Raw genomic sequence first — 17,405 nt, forward strand, 5'->3', positions numbered from 1 at the left:
ATCGGCGAGGACCATTCGCAACCGTCTCCATGAAGCTGGGCTACGGTCCCGCACACCGTTAGGCCGTCTTCCGCTCACGCCCCAACATCGTGCAGCCCGCCTCCAGTGGACTCGCGACAGGCGTGAATGGAGGGACGAATGGAGACGTGTTGTCTTCAGCGATGAGAGTCGCTTCTGCCTTGGTGCCAATGATGGTCGTATGCGTCTTTGGCGCCTTGCAGGTGAGCGCCACAATCAGGACTGCATACGACCGAGGCACACAGGGCCAACACCCTGCATCATGGTGTGGGGAGGGATCTCCTACACTGGCCGTACACCTCTGGTGATCGTCGAGGGGACACTGAATAGTGCACGGTACATCCAAACCGTCATCGAACCCATCGTTCTACCATTCCTAGACCGGCAAGGGAACTTGCTGCTCCAACAGGACAATGCACGTTCGCATGTATCCCGTGCCACCCAACGTGCTCTACAAGGTGTAAGTCAACCACCCTGGCCAGCAAGATCTCCGGATCTGTCCCCCATTGAGCATGTTTGGGACTGGATGAAGCGTCATCTCACGCGGTCTGCACGTCCAGCACGAACGCTGGTCCAACTGATGCGCCAGGTGGAAATGGCATGGCAAGCCGTTCCACAGGACTACATCCAGCATCTCTACGATCGTCTCCATGGGAGAATAGCAGCCTGCATTGCTGCGAAAGGTGGATATACACTGTACTAGTGCCGACATTGTGCATGCACTGTTGCCTGTGTCTATGTGCCTGTGGTTCTCTCAGTGTGATCATGTGATGTATCTGACCCCAGGAATGTGTCAATAAAGTTTCCCCTTCCTGGGACAATGAATTCACGGTGTTCTTATTTCAATTTCCAGGAGTGTATATATATATATATATATATATATATATATATATATATATATATGTGTGTGTGTGTGTGTGTGTGTGTGTGTGTGTGTGTGTGTGTGTGTGTGTGTGTGTGTGCATGTGTGTGTCAAGTTAAAAATATTATTATTGGCAAGTTGTTAATGTGAGACCTTGTAATCTCCTTTTCATAAAGAAAATATAGCGTCTATTGGGAAGTGTTTTGGAAATTGTATTTTTTTAAATGGCAGGATTAAAAATTTATTATTGAGAAATTCTTTAAAATATAAAGGTATATTTGGCAGTGTGTGTTTTTTCACCAGGACCTCCCGGCCCCTACTTCCACGATAACGTTTTGGAATAACATGAGTAGTTGAGTGGTTGTTTCTGATGAGCCCTAGCTGACGGTCCAACCGCCAGTAGGCTCGGACGCAGTCCGGTCGGTAGGTACCTGGCGCGGCGGCCGGGTCCAGCTCCTCGAGCAGCAGCCAGTAGCGCGAGGCGGTGCGCTTGTTGTCCACGACGCCCTCGCCCATCCCGCGCGAGTCGTCGTACAGCGTGCGCCGGTCCAGCATCACCTCCAGCCAGCCGGGCTGCCAGCCGGCCGCGCCCTGCGCCCGGTTCACCAGCAGCGTCAGCCGCCGGCCGGAGTCCTGCACCAGCGCCGCCGTCGTCGCCGGGAAGTAGTTGCCCTCGATGCCCACGCGCTCCACCTGCCACCACACAGGACGCGCCGGTCACAGTCCAGCTAAGAGTACGCCTGGCTCTGGAAAAAGCTTATGTCTTAACCGTGAGGTTCTATCTTGCGACCCCAGCTCTGTCCTGGCAGGTCACTAAACACACTGTCCTACAATGATTGGCCCTACGCTCAAAACTATTCCCCACTTCTGGGCCCAATCCTGCTTCTTGTAGTATTACTAACACACAATGTCCCACAAGGTTTCGTTTTTGGACCAGCACTAATTCCCATCTCTCCTCGGGGAATTCTCTTCCGTAGCTACAAACAAACTGTCCTGCGAGGTTACACCCTTGGACCAAAACTACCTTATGACCTCGTGACTCCTCCTTGTGGTGCTTCAAAGACACCGTGTCCCACAATGGTCCAATCTAGAATCAAAAATATAAGGTTCTCTTCAAAAGTTTTCAGAATATGATTTACCCTCTCTTGCATCAATACCATAATTGGTTGTCAAATGAGTGGTTAGATTACTGCTGTCCTCAGGGTTATTTCTTATATGGCTACAAACACACTGTCCTACGACGTTCGAAAAATCTTTAAATGTGTGTCAAATCTTAAATAACTTAACTGCTAAGGTCGTCAGTCTCTAAGCATACACACTACTTACCCTAAATTATCCTAAGGAAAAACACACACATCTATGCCCAAGCGAGGACTGAAACCTCTGCCAGGACAAGCCACCTAGTCCATGAGTGCACCACCTTAGACCGCTCGGGTAATCCCACGCGGCCAGCGAGGTTTGACCTTTGGACCAAAACCACTACTGCTTATGACCTCATGCCTCCTTCTCGTGGTGTTTCAAAGACACCATGTCCCACAATGTTCCTCTCTAGAACCAAAAATTGTCTTCAAATGTTTTCAGAATATGATTTAACCTCTCTTGCATCAGTACCATAATTGGTTGTCAAATGAGTGGTTCGATTACTATGGTGAACTGGGAAGCAGTTGCCCTCGATGCCCACGCGCTGCACCTGCCACCACACAGGACACGCCGGTCACAGTCCAGCTAAGAGTACGCCTGGCTTTGGAACAAGTTGGCATCTTATACGTGAGGTTCTATCTTGTGATCCCAGCTCTGTCCTGACAGGTCACTAAACACTCTGTCCTACAATGTTTGGCCCTAGGCTCGATACTATTACCCAGTTTTGGGCACAATCCTGCTTCTTGTGGTATTACAAAACACACAATGTCCCTCAAGCTATCGTTCTTTGACCAGCAGTAATTCTCAGATGCAGGAATTTCTCTTCACACTGTTCTACAAGGTTCGACCCTTGGACCAAAACTACTACCGTTTATGACTTCATGACTCCTTCTCATGGTGCTTCAAAGACACAGTTTCCCACTATGTTCCATTCTACAATCAAAAATATGAGGTTGTACTCAAAAGCTTTCACAATATCAATTAACCTTTTTTGCATCAGTGCCAATATTGGCTGTGAAATAAGTGGTTCGATTAGTACCGGTGAACCGGGAAGTAGTTGCCCACGATGCCCACGTGCTCCACCTGCCACCACACAGGACACGCCGGTCACAGTCCAGCTAAGATTACACCTGGCTCTGGAACAAGTTGCCGTCTGTACACAACAGCTTCAATCTAGTGGCCCAAACGAATGCCCAGCTCCGTCCTCACAGGCCACTAAACACACTGTTCTACAATATTTGGCTCTAGGCTCGAAACCATTCCCCACTTCTGGTCTAAATATTGCTTCTTGTGGTATTACAAACACACAATGTCCCACAAGGTTTTGTTTCTGGACCAGCACTAATTTTCAGCTGTCTTCAGGGTTATCTCTTCCGTGGCTACAAACACACTGTCCTACGAAGCTCGAAAAATCTTTAAATGTGTGTCAAATCTTAAAGAACTTAACTGCTAAGGTCATCAGTCTCTAAGCATACACACTACTTACCCTAAATTATCCTAAGGACAAACACACACATCTATGCCCATGGGAGGACTGAAACCTCTGCCAGGACGAGCCACTCAGTCCATGACTGCACCACCTTAGACCGCTCGGGTAATCCCACGCGGCCAGCGAGGTTTGACCTTTGGACCAAAACCACTACTGCTTATGACCTCATGCCTCCTTCTCGTGGTGTTTCAAAGGCACCATGTCCCACAATGTTCCACTCTAGAACCAAAAATATGAGGCTGTCTTCAAATGTTTTCAGAATATGATTTAACCTCTCTTGCATCAGTACCATAATTGGTTGTCAAATGAGTGGTTCGATTAGTACTGGTGACCGGGAAGTAGTTGCCCTTTGATGCCCACGCACTCCATCTGGCAGCCACAGAGGACACACCGGTCACAGCCGAGCTAAAAGTATGCCTGGCTCTGCAACAAGCTGGCCTCTTACACATTTAGCCGAGCTAAAAGTATGCCTGGCTCTGCAACAAGCTGGCCTCTTACACATGAGGTTCTATCTTGTGACCGAACCTAATCCCCAGCTCTGTCCTCGCAGGTCATTAAACACACCGTCCTACAATGTTTGGTGATACGATCAAAACAATAACCTACTTATGGGCTCAATCCTGCTACTTGTGGCATTACAAACACACAAAGTTCAACAAGGTTTCGTTTTTGGACCACCACTAATTCTCAGCTCTCCTCGGCGATTTCTCTTCCATAGCTACAAACACACTGTCCTACGAGGTTACACCCTTGGACCAAAACTACTACTGCTGATGACCTCATGACTCCTTCTCATGGTGCTTCAAAGACACTGTGTCTCACAATGTTCCATTCTAGATTTAAAAAAAAATGTGTATTCAAAAGTTTTCAGAATATAAATTAACCTCTTTTGCATCAGTGCCATAATTAGCTGTGAAATGAGTGGTTCGATTAGTACTGGTGAAACGGGAAGTAGCTGCCCTCAATGCCCATGCACTCCACCTGGCCACCACACACCGGTCACAGTAGAGCTAAAAGTATGACTGGCTCTGCAGCAAGTTGACATTTTACACGTGAGGTTTTATCTTGTGACTGAAACTAATCCCCAGCTCTGTCCTCACAGGTCATCAAACACACTGTCCTACAATGCTTGGCTCTAGGCTCGAAACCATTCCCCACATCTGGGCTCAATCCTGCTTCTTGTGGTATTACAAACACCCAATGTCCCACAAGGTTTCGTTTTTGGACCAGCACTAATTCTCAGCTCTCCTCGGGATTTTCCCTTCCATGGCTACGAACCTCGGCCTGGACCAGCTGCACAGTCCATCACTGCAGTGCCTTAGACCGCTCGGCTAACATCGCGCGGCCTACGAGGTTTGACCTTTGGACCAAAACCACTACTGCTTATGACCTCATGACTCCTTCTCGTGGTGCTTCAAAGACACTGTGTCCCACTATGTTCCATTCTAGAACCAAAAATATGAGGTTGTATTCAAAAGTTTGCAAAATATGAATTAACCTCTTTTGCATCAGTGCCATAATTGGCTATGAAATGAGTCGTTTAATTAGTACTGGTGAACCGGGATGTCGCTGCCCTCGATGCCCATGCGCTCCACCTGCCCACACACCTGCCCACCAGACAGGACACGCCAGTCACAGCCAAGCTAAAAGTACATCTGGCTCTGCAACAAGTTGACTTCTTACACGTGAGGGTCTATCTTGTGATCAAAACTCATCCCCAGCTCCGTCCTCACAGGTCAGCAAACACACTGTACTACAATGTTCTGCCCTAAGCTCGAAACTATTCCCCACTTCTCAATCCTGCTTCTTGTGGTATTACAAAAACACAATGTCCCACAGGGTTTCGTTTTCGGACCAGTAATAATTCTCAGCTGTCCTCAGGAATTTCCCATGCTCGACTATGAACACACTGTCCTGCAAGGTTTAATCCTTGGAACAAATCTACTACTGCTTATGACCTCATAACTCCTTGTTGTGGTCCTTCAAAGACACTGTGCCCCACAATGTTCCATTCTAGAATCAAAAATATGAAGTTGTATTCAAAATTTTTCATAATATGAATTAACCTCTTATGCATCTGTCCAATAATTGGATGTGAAATGAGTCGTTTGATTAGTACTGGTGAACTGGGAAGTAGTTGCCCTCGATGAACATGCAGTCCACCTGGCCACCACGGAGGACACACCTGTCACAGCCGAGCTAAACGTATGCCTGGCTCTGGAACAAGTTGGCGTCTTACAAAACAGGTTCTATCTAGTGGCCCAAACTAATGCCCAGGTCCGTCCTCACAGATCACCAAATGCACTGTAGTACAATGTTCACCCCTAGGCTCGAAACTAGTCCCCACTTCTGGGCTCAATCCTACTTCTTGTGGTATTACAAACACACAAAGTTCCACAAGGTTTCGTTCTTGGACCAGCACTAATTCTCTGATGCAGGGATTTCCCTTCACACTGTTCTACAAGTTTCGACCCTTGGACTAACACTGCTACCACTTATGACCTCATGACTCCTTTTTGTGGTGCTTCAAAGACACCATGTCCCACAGTGTTCCACTCCAGAACCAAAAATATGAGGTTGTATTCAAAAGTTTTCAAAACATTAATAAACTCCTGTTGCACCAGTGCCATAATTAGCTGTGAAATGAGTGGTTCGATTATGTATTGGTGAATTGGAGAGTAGTTGCCCTCGATGCCCACACGCTCCACCTGGCCACCACAGAGGACACACCTATCATAACTGAGCTAAAAGTATGCCTGGCTATGGAACAAGTTGACGTCTTACATGTGAGGTTCTATCTCGTGACCGATATTAATCCCAGCTCCGTCCTCACAGGTCATTAAACACACTGTCCTACAATGCTTGGCTCTAGGCTCGAAACCATTCTCCACTTCTTGGCTCAATCCTGCTTCTTGTGGTATTACAAACACCCAATGATCCACAAGGTTTCGTTTTTGAACCAGCACCAATTCTGATCTCTCCTCGGGAATTTCCCTTCCATGGCTACGAACCTCCGCCAGGACCAGCCACACAGTCCATCACTGCAGTGCCTTAGACCGCTCGGCTAATCCCGCACGGCCTACGAGGTTTGACCTTTGGAGCAAAACCACTACTGCTTATGACCTCAAGATTCCTTGTCGTGGTGCTTCAAAGGCACTGTGTCCCACAATGTTCCATTCTAGAATCAAAAATATGATGTTGATTCAAAAGTCTCTGTCGGGCACACAGTTTTCACCTACCAGCAAGTTTTAACTAGTATAAGTGTCTCAAAAAAGGGAAAAACAAAAGATAACGATGACCTTCCAGTTGGCTGTCAATTGGTATCATACTAGCAACTACTCAGGAATTGAGGGATCTGGTGCTCCAAGACGGAACACAGCCAACCAAAGATCTCTATAGTTATTTTGGAAATATGTCATGATAAGCTACAGTCTTCCAAAAGAGCTGAACACAAGAACAAATGCGGCCAATTTATGCCAGGATAGTTGCAAGATGGTAAGAAGCAGTACTGTGTCGAAGATAGCAAGGTACAAAAAAATGCTTCAAGATGATTCAGACTTTTTTCCGAAATTTATCAGCGGTGGTAAATGTTGCTTTATTCTTGTGATTTTCAGGATAAAATGTAATCATCAACAAGACGAGCGTAAGATTAAGTCAGTAACTTGTTTGTATCATACTGTTCATGAAGGGTACGTCCCCGTTAATCAGTCAGTAAATAACTAGTCCATCGCAATGTAATATGTTTCATGGAGATCAGGAGGAGAAAACGGCCACAGAGGTGGAGTACAAACACCTGAGAATTCTACAATACAATACCTGACTATCACTGTCTCTCTCTCTGTCTCTCCCCCCCCCCCCCTCTCTCTCTCTCTCTCTCTTTCTCTCTCTCTCTATCTATCTATCTATTTCATTTGGCGCTTATTTCGTGAGATATTTGGCCCGCTCACGATAAATGGACCACACTATATATGGTTATATAGTGTCGTCCACATTTATCGTGAGCGGGCCAAATATCTCACGAAGTAAGCGCCAAATGAAAAAACTACAAAGAACGAAACTCGTCTAGCTTGAAGGGGAAAACCAGATGGAGCTATGATTGGCCCACTACATAACGCTGCCATAGGTCAAACAGGTATCAACTGCGTTTTGTAAGATAGGAACCCTCAGTTTTTATTACATATTCGTGTAGTACGTAAAGAAATATGAATGTTTTAGTTGGATAGCTGATAGTCCGTGCTGCTTCAAACGTCGTCGAACTGTTCGTGCAGATGGTCGTTATCTTGCAAACGTCACCATCTGTTGACTCAGGGATCGAGACGTTGCACGATCCGTTACAGCCGTGCGGATAAGATGCCTGTCATCTCAACTGCTAGTGATACGAGGCCGTTGGGATCCAGCACGACGTTCCGTATTACCCTCCTGAACGCACCGATTCCATATTCTGCTAACAGTCATTGGATCTCGACCGACGCGAGCAGCAATGTCGCGATACGATAAACCGCAACCGCGATAGGCTACAATGCGACGTTTATCAAAGTCGGAAACGTGATGGTACGCATTTCTCCTCCTTACGCGAGGCATCACAACAACGTTTCACCAGGCAACGCCGGTCATCTGCTGTTTGTGTATGAGAAATCGGTTGGAAACTTTCCTCATGTCAGCACGTTGTAGGTGTCGCCACCGGCGCCAACGTTGTGTGAATGCTCTGAAGTGCTAATCATTTGTTTATCACAGCATCTTCTTATGTCGGTTAAATTAAATAACTAGCATGTCATCTTCGTGGTGTGACAATTTTAATGGCGAGAAGTGTAAAAACAATAACAGAGCTTTTGCTTATTCACTCCCTTCTTGCTTAATGTAAGCGTTTAAGAAATATATCTTTCTCACAATCCCTGTTCGACCTTCGAGTGTTTTCCATGGTAATTTTTCTACCAATCATACATCTTTTCCTTTGGTATTTGGTTCTGTAGCTTCCCAGAAGCACCTATCATATTTATCCTATCCACAACATTATGGCTCTCCACACTGTCGCTCACACAACTCGTGCCGACGAGCGCAGAAGCAGAAAAGACAGCAAACAAAAGCTTTCTGTGTAGTGCATGTAGAATACAGTGGCCGGAAGATGCGCAGGTGGCAGGGCATGGGTGGAGAGAGCTGTGGGTAGGTGTGGGGGTTACGGGCAGGTGCTGTAGGGGAAATGCCGAGCTCTGGAGGGGAAGATCCGTTCTGAACTGAAGCCTACGCTCACATTTTTTTGTAAATATTAAGTGGTACCCCTTCACGCCATACTTGCATGGAGAGCATTCTAAACGACCCACAGTCACCTCTGCCCTGGTTCGTATCTGAACAGAAATTCACTGAAAATGTGGCGATTTACTTTTGCCTGGCTTTAAACCATCTGTAAACGGGAAAACCGGAACAGAAGAGAATCGAAGCATTTGAGATGTGGTGCTATAGACGAATGTTGAAAATTAGGTGGACTGATAAGGTAAGGAATGAGGAGGTCCTACGCAGAATCGGAGAGGGAAGGAATATGTGGAAAACACTGATAAGGAGAAGGTACAGGATGATAGGACATCTGCTGAGACATGAGGGGATGACTTCCATGGTACTAGAGGGAGCTGTAGAGGGCAAAAACTGCAGAGGAAGACAGAGATCGGAATACGTCAAGCGAATAATTGAGGACGTAGGTTGCAAGTGCTACTCTGAGATGAAGAGGTTATCACAGGAAAGGAAATCGTGGCGGGCCACATCAAACCAGTCAGTAAACTGATGACAAAAAAAAAAAAAGAAACTTTCACAGGACCGCGCCCGGTAGCCGAGTGGTCAGTGCGACAGAATGCCAATCCTGAGGGCCCGGGTTCCAAGTCGCCGAAGTGGCATCAAATCGAAACCTGGCGAACCGTCTACCCGACAGGTGGACATAGTCACACGACATTTATTCGCTTTCAGAGAAGCATTATGAGTGGTGAATTTTGAGTAAAACCTACATTTCTCTTGCTACCACGTTAAAATTAGCTTCTTTTGCGAAGAAACAGCGGAGTTTACAGTGTTTCATCTCACTAACATGTTGCGCAGACACAATTACAAGAGAATCCTGACCTCCCATATTTTGCGATAGTACAAAACGAGCCGCCCTTCTTTGTACTTTTCCGCTGTCATCCGTCTGTCCCACCTGATGCGGATCCCACACCGCACAGCAGTACTCCAGAACAGGGCGGACAAGCGTGGTGTAAGCAGCCTATTGGTGGCCCTTAAAATTACATTCTTTCATCCAAAAAGTCTGTAGTTAGCAGATTAACATGCCAGATAATGAGGTTTCACATAATAATCACATGCCAAAATACTATTCTCTTTGCGTGCTATCATTTACCAAAATCACGTTTCCATTTCTCAAAGCATTTATGAAATATGAGGAATGTTGTGAACAAGAAGTCTGTTCACAAAATTCCGGAACTTTGTCCACAAAATTTTTATGCGTTTCCCTTTTACTTATTGTGCACAGTTTGCTTCGAAATTGATACACCGGTCCCAACGCGGTTTCCATTTCCGGAAGCAGTCTCAGTTCACCTCTTGCTGGATCGCAAGAAGCGCCGTCTGCGAATATTCTATTATCTCGTCAATCGTTGCAGATCTCCGTCCTTTCAACAGTGTTTCCAACTTTGGCAATAAAAATGGAATTTGTTTGTCAAAGATTTGATCAAATATGTGATCAAATATTCGTGAAATATATTTGACAAACATCTTTGACGTGAGGTAAAAAGGGGTATTACTCTGTCATCATATTTTTCGTCAAAGTTCAAAATGGCTGACAACAACAACTTGTTATTAAGTGCAGCAGTTGCATGTACCACAACTGAGAAGCGGGGGAAAAAGGAAGCTTGCACTGCAAGACGTCAAGTCGTACATCAGTTACTTAAGAATGGATGAGCATATATGTCAGTATGTGCTCAGTGAAGTGTATCCTCATATCACAAAGCACAATAGTGACTTAAGAACTGCTATAGCTGCAGAAGACAGGCTCGCTGTAACACTCCGATTCCTTGCTACAGGAGAGGGTTAGGTTAGGTTAGGTTAGGTTAGGTCTCCAATCTCCTTAATCTATTTTTGTATTCAGGGTGACTCACGTTGTAAAGCGCCTCATCAGCTTCATACATCTCTATTAATTCTGTAGGTGTCGGCACACACCGATTGTATTTACCGGCAATGTTTATAAAAACACTTCGGTTTAACTTTCTTTGCATTTAGAAAACGAATCGCAGATCTGATTTCACACGCAGCGGCATTTTCAATTACGGCTGACATTATAAAGAAGCACTGCAAAGCACACGTCGGCAGCACCGATCTGGAAATGGCGTGCATGTCTTCTCCTCGAGTCAGAGTAACTGCCGCACATGCTCGGAACTGCGATCGTAGCGCTGACGCGGATAGAAATAGAAACGGAACTTAACTTTGCGGACGAACCTCGTACAACAATGAAAGTTGCGGCAGTTACAAAACCAACACAGCTCTGTGCAGCAATGCCAGCCGCATTTCGCTCCAACACACAATTGGCGCGAAATTACAAATGTTCCGGAATTTTTCCAACAGGCGTCGTACAAACATTACACTTTCGTTTGGCAGTGTGTTTACATCGGCCAGCCGCTTGTTGGTGCAACAGTAGCGAAGTTGCGTAGAAACGGTAGGAGCTTCGTGACTCATTGTCTTGCGCTGTGATTGAACATAGGGGCTTAGATTTATCGGTAATTTCCAAGAATGATTGCCTATCGAAGTCGCGGGGTCCAAACGATACCTATCGAACGCTGGATCGTAAATCGATCATGCGACCCAGGTGGCGGGCGTTGTGATCGTCATTTTTATCTGTATTCCGTCGTTTCCTTACTTGCACTAAATTACATACCTCCGCCAATTACTTGTTGCTAGGGAAACCCAGACGATTTATGTCGTTAGTGAGTGGGACGTCTGATGTTGTTGACGTTTCTTCGGCGGATTCTCTCACATGGAAGAATCTAATTCCATGTTTATGCAGACTAGAAAATTGTTCGACTTTTTGTAGAAAATATGGAGTACTACCGGACGAGGAAAGAAGGGACTGTGCGAAATACGTAAAACTTCGTAAGAACTGTTTCGACGCTGAAATACCGTTACAATTTCATTGCGGACACTGCGATAAACGAACGAGTATCAGGAAGAATGCATGGTTCGTCTCTTGCAAATTATCCACCCACACCACCGTAATGGAGGTTCACATGGCGACAGTACCGACGACGAGTAAGGTAAGTCGTTTCCCTTTGCAATTACGAGTATTTTTGTAACGCTCTTCTTTTGTCGTTGCTGTAGTGACCAGCGTAAACATACTTATTAACGCCCGCCAGCGTCGCATGATCGATTTACGATCGCACGTTCGATATGTATCGTTTGCACCCCGCGACTTCCATAGGCAATCATTCTTGGAAATTGTTGGTGCAACAGTGGCGAAGTTGCGTAGAAACATTAGGAGCTTCGTGACTCGTTGTCTTGGACTCTGATTAAACCAAGGGGGTTTAGATTTATCCTCGCAGTAAACAGAAGGCAATCGGTTTCTTTGATCAAATCTAAGGCGAGGCACTCGGTTTGGTCAAATAAATTTGACGAAGCCAACATTTGGCAAAAGTTGAATTACGTCAAATATATTTCTTAAACCAACTTTGTCAAAGAAATTCGATAGCGTTATATCGTCCCAAAGCCTTCTTCTCATGGCACGTGAAAACGCAGATGGTCGGGAGAGGGTGACGTCACAGTGTGGAATACCAATTTCAACTGCACTGTGCAGCATGAAATAGAAAATATTGTCTGTCAGATTTTTGGGGTCTAATGAAGCAGGGGATACAACCCGTCGGCTGTGACCAATGACGTCATACATTAGTCATAGTAGCCTAATGTCTTCACTTCGAGGCATACATAATGAAACAGTTCTGTGTTCTGGATAAGTGCTACATTAAAATAATTGAATGTGAATTTAAAACTGATCGCTTGGTATTCCTTAAATTCCCCACCTCCTCCTCTTCCTCGAACGGATACAGATCCTCTACACCACCCCTAAACTCGATCCTCCTCACCCGCTGGTCTCGCCCATCCTCTCCCGACCCCGCCCCTCTATTCCCACGTCCCACCCGGTCTCCATCTCTACCCTCCTTACCCTCTCCCGAGGCGGCTTCCGCCAGCTCCCCCTCCCTGATGATGCCCTCCTCCCCTCCATCTACCCCTCCTACCAACTCGGATCCTCCGCTCCCACTTCCCGTGTTTTTTTTCCTCAGGGCACCCTCTCTCCCTTTCTCCCTTCTCTCTCCCTTCCCTCCCTCCTCCCTTCCTCCCCCCTCCTCCCCTGGGCTTCCCCTACACCCCCCATACCTTCATTCCTCCCCCATCTCCCCTCTCATTGGCGTCTCTGCCCTTCCCTCTCCCTCCCCCTCCACCTGCTTCGCCTCTTGGCAGGTCCCCGGACTGACACACGTTAAGTGGACATTCGCGCGCTGGAGATCATCAGTTTAGTGTGTGTGCTGCCGTGTTTGTGCCTCAGTGTTTTTCGCCGCCCACGCTGCATCGTTGATGTGTCATCTCCATCATCAGTGTCCGTGTTCAGTGCTAACAGTTTCTTTGGTTGTCTTCGCGTGTAAACGGCTTCGTGTTTTTCGTTACTGTGTCTACTGTTTTTTGTCCCCTACTATGTTCTGTATATTCTGTGTCTCCATTGTTTTTCTCTAGTAAAACCTGTGGCCGAATAGCAGCGTACTGTGCTGCTGCCACCCTACCTTACGCAAGGTGTTAAATAACAATAAGCGGAAAAAAGGTGCTGTGGGTGGCTGCTACCCACCTTGACACGCCGCTGCATGCTGAAGCCGTTGAGGTCAGAGTAGAACTCTGGGGGATCCCCGTTGCTGATGTCGGTGACGAGCCGCATGAAGAGCTCCGTCTCCCGGTTCCTGGGGGGCGCTCCCAGGTCCACCACCACATCCAGGCTCACACCCTGTAAGGGGAAAAAAGAGACATGAATACAGGCCAGGCTCAGGCTGTCAGCTGTGCACCAAGTACTACAGCACTGCAAGCGAAGTTCTCACTCTCAACATTATGTGTGTGAGCTTCCGTAGCCCAGAGGTTGGTACAACTTTCAATAATACCCATGCTTAGCTGCTAGGTGCAGGTGGGAGACTTCAGTTCAGTAGCAGTATACCGAAAAAATTTTATGTGTCTGTAGAGGGGAATGGCTACAAAACATTTGTTGTATGAGGGACCTGTACCAGACAGAGATAACAAAAAGAGCTCAGTGGCACGTTGTTTGACACAAGGCAAGGCCACCCATAAGTGGGGGAGTGTAAGTGGCATCCCAACAAATGTTAGGTGGCTGGGGCTTTTGAAGAGGGGAAGGTCGTGGGGCAAAATTATATCTGTATACGCATGTAAGGAGGTAGACGCTGATCTCACTAGGGGTAAGATAGATACTTCCTACAGGAAAATTAAAGAGACCTTTGGAGAAACGAGAACCACTTGCATAAATATCAAGAGCTCAGATGGAAACCCAGTTCTAAGCAAAGAGGGGAAAGCAGAAAGGTGGTCTATACAGGGGCGATGTTCTTGAGGACAATATTATGGGAATGGAAGAGGATGTAGGTGAAGATGAAAAGGGGGATAAGATACTGCGTGAGGAGTTTGACAGAGCACTGAAAGACCCTAGTCGAAACAAGGCCCCCGGAGTAGACAACATTCCATTAGAACTACTGACGGCCTTGGGAGAGCCAGTCCTGACAAAACTTTACCATCTGGTGAGCAAGACGTATGAAACAGGTGAAATACCCTCAGACTTCAAGAAGAATATAATAATTCCAATCCCAAAGAAAGCAGGTGTTCACAGATGTGAAAATTACCGAACTATCAGTTTAATAAGACACGGCTGCAAAATACTAATACGAATTCTTTACACACGAATCGAAGAACAGGTAGAAGCCAACCTTGGGGAAGATCAGTTTGGATTCTGTAGAAACACTGGAACACGCGAGGCAATACTGACCCTACGACTTATCTTAGAAGAAAGATTAAGGAAAGGCAAACCTACGTTTCTAGCATTTGTAGACTTAGAGAAAGCTTTTGACAATGTTGATTGGAATACTCTCTTTCCAATTCTGAAGGTGGTAGGGGTAAAATGCAAGGAGGGGAGGGCTATTTACAATTTGTACACAAACCAGATGGCAGTTATAAGAGTCAAGGGACATGAAAGGGAAGCAGTGGTTGGGAAGGGAGTGAGACAGGGTTGTAGCCTCTGCACGATGCTATTCAATCTGTATATTGAGCAAGCATTAAAGGAAACAAAAGAAAAGTTCGGAGCAGGTATTAAAATCCATGGAGAAGAAGTAAAAACTTTGAGGTTCGCCGATGAGACTGTAATTCTGTCAGAGACAGCATAGGACTTGGAAGAGCAGTTGAACGGAATGGACAGTGTCTTGAAAGGAGGATATAAGATGAACATCAATAAAAACAAAACGAGGATAATGGAATGTAGTCGAATTAAGTTGGATGATGCTGAGGGAATTAGATTAGGAAATGAGACACTTAAAGTAGTAAAGGAGTTTTTCTATTTGGGGAGCAAAATAACTTATGATGGTCGAAGTAGAGAGGATATAAAATGTAGACTGCCAATGGCAAGGAAGCGTTTCTGAAGAAGAGAAATTTGTCAACATCGAATATAGATTTAAGTATCAGGATGTCATTTCTGAAAGTATTTGTATGGAGTGTAGCCATGTATGGAAGTGAATCATGGACTATAAATAGTTTGGACAAGAAGAGAATAGAAACTTTCAAAATGTGGTGCCAGAGAAGAATGTTGAAGATTAGATGGGTAGATCACGTAACTAATGAGGAGGTATTGAATAGAATTGGGGAGAAGAGGAGTTTGTAGCACAACTTGGCTAGAAGAAGGGATCGATTGGTAGAACATGCTCTGAGGCATGAAGGGATGGTCAATTTAGTACTGGAGGGCAGCGTGGAGGGTAAAAGTCGTGAAGGGAGACCAAGAGATGAATACACTAAACAGATTCAGAAGGATGTAGGTTGCAGTAGGTACTGGGAGATGAAGAAGCTTGGACAGGATAGAGTAGCGTGGAGAGCTGCATGAAACCAGTCTGAGGACTGAAGACCACAACAACAACAAGAACAACAACAACGTATTTACATTCTTCATTCAACTGTGAGTTTTTTCGAGACTGAATTTTTCGCCGAACTGTGTGTTCTGGCAGATCACACAAGCACATATGATCAATGTGATTTTGTTAGTTTACACAAGTGGCGTTTAATAAGTAATGCTACACGTTTTTGAGATAGCGGGTTGGTTTTATTGACGATTACAGTACACCAAACTATTACCCGTACTTTTGGCTAAAAAACGCTATTTTTCAACATCACCTCTGTTCAGTGCCATCGCCGTACGCCACCTTACTAGAAGGGCCTGTATGCCCACACGGTACCACTCGACTGTTCAGCGTCGGAGCCAGTGTCTTTCTGCATCAATAGCCATCATCTTTATACTGCTTCCTGTGGAATGCATGCTTCATTAGGCAAAAACATGCGTAAGCTGGACAGTGTACGAATAGGGCTGATGAGAAGAAAAGTCCAATGCAGTCTTGTGAGCTCTTCTTGGCTGTGCAGAGTTGTGTGAGGCCTTGCATTATAACAGAGAAGGAGAAATTTGTTCGCACTTTTGTGGCAATGAAGGCACAGAAGTCGTTTCTTCAAGTTTCCTGAGTCTAGCACAATACACTTCACTGCACTGAGGGTGCAGCTTTGAAGTTTTCCTTCAGAGGAGAGATGGTATGGAACCATTCCGCGGTTTACAGTTTTGTCTCCGGTTCGAAGTGATGAACCCACGTTTCATCGCCCGCGACGATATTCGACAATAAATTGTCATCACCAACCCCGTAATGAACAAGCACCTCCACACGGATGGCCCTTCATTGTTCTTAACGGTGTTGTATTAGACGGCGAAGCAGTGTGCCGGCGCTACCGACAGAGATGTCGACCTGAGCGGCGAAGTGTTGGCTGTGATCCGTGGATCGCCTCCAGCGAGTGTGTCCGCACGTTCCGAGCCCTGATGGCCACGCCCCCTTGGATGAAAGTGTCCCCACCTTCCCACACTACATCACCGACCAATTTCAGTTGCGCCTATATTGCCAAAAACATATGAGACACTAATGCACAACCAGCTAAATACCTACTTTGAAGACCACGGCATACTTTGTAACTTTCAGTTTGGATTTCGCGAGGGAAAAAACACAACTGCTGCTGCCTTGGAAACCATTGCTCGAACGTTATCTGATACTGAAACCAAAAACAAAGTATCACTTGTATTATGTGACTTTAAGCAAGGCATCTGATTGCATTCCTGTCGACATCCTACTAAAGAAACTTGAATACTAGGGGTTGCAAGAGAACTCTTTACCCGTCATCACTTCCTACTTGAACAACAGGAAACAATTCGTTTCAGTCACGAATATGCATTCTTTCTCACTCGAGATAGACAAAGGTGTTCCCCAACAATCTACGCTCGGACCCATCTTTTTCATTGTTGCAATCAAGTACCTGCCTTGCAACATACCATATCCTGTCATATGTTACACATATGATGCTACACTGTTTACCTCTCATCAGAACATCTCTAAACTCAGTCACATAACAAAAGAATCTCTTGACACAACTTTGGACTTGTTTAGTGCTAATAAACTGTTATGTAATCCCAATAAACACAACAGTTCATACTAGGCATGATAAAGGATATAGAAACTAAATCAGTAAAATTCCTAGGTATTCACATTGACTCCAAACTTAATTGGCAAGAACATATCAATCATGTTTGCAAAAAGATATCTGGGG

The 17,405-nt window shown here is 45.7% G+C and overlaps 1 protein-coding gene across 2 annotated transcripts in view; it reads right to left on the reverse strand.

The window, feature by feature from the left end:
• The window catches only part of LOC126295334 (alpha-mannosidase 2), a 923,615-nt gene that overhangs the window by 58,890 nt on the left and 847,320 nt on the right, over positions 1-17,405 (reverse strand). For both annotated transcript variants that reach the window (XM_049987803.1, XM_049987802.1), the window contains 2 exons: positions 13,363-13,515; positions 1,312-1,573 (listed from right to left, as the gene is read on the reverse strand). In XM_049987803.1, coding sequence (XP_049843760.1) covers positions 1,312-1,573; positions 13,363-13,515 — 415 coding nt within the window. The remainder of the gene's footprint in view (positions 1-1,311; positions 1,574-13,362; positions 13,516-17,405) is intronic.

Source organism: Schistocerca gregaria, chromosome 11, assembly GCF_023897955.1.
Source record: "Schistocerca gregaria isolate iqSchGreg1 chromosome 11, iqSchGreg1.2, whole genome shotgun sequence".
NCBI lineage: Eukaryota > Metazoa > Arthropoda > Insecta > Orthoptera > Acrididae > Schistocerca > Schistocerca gregaria.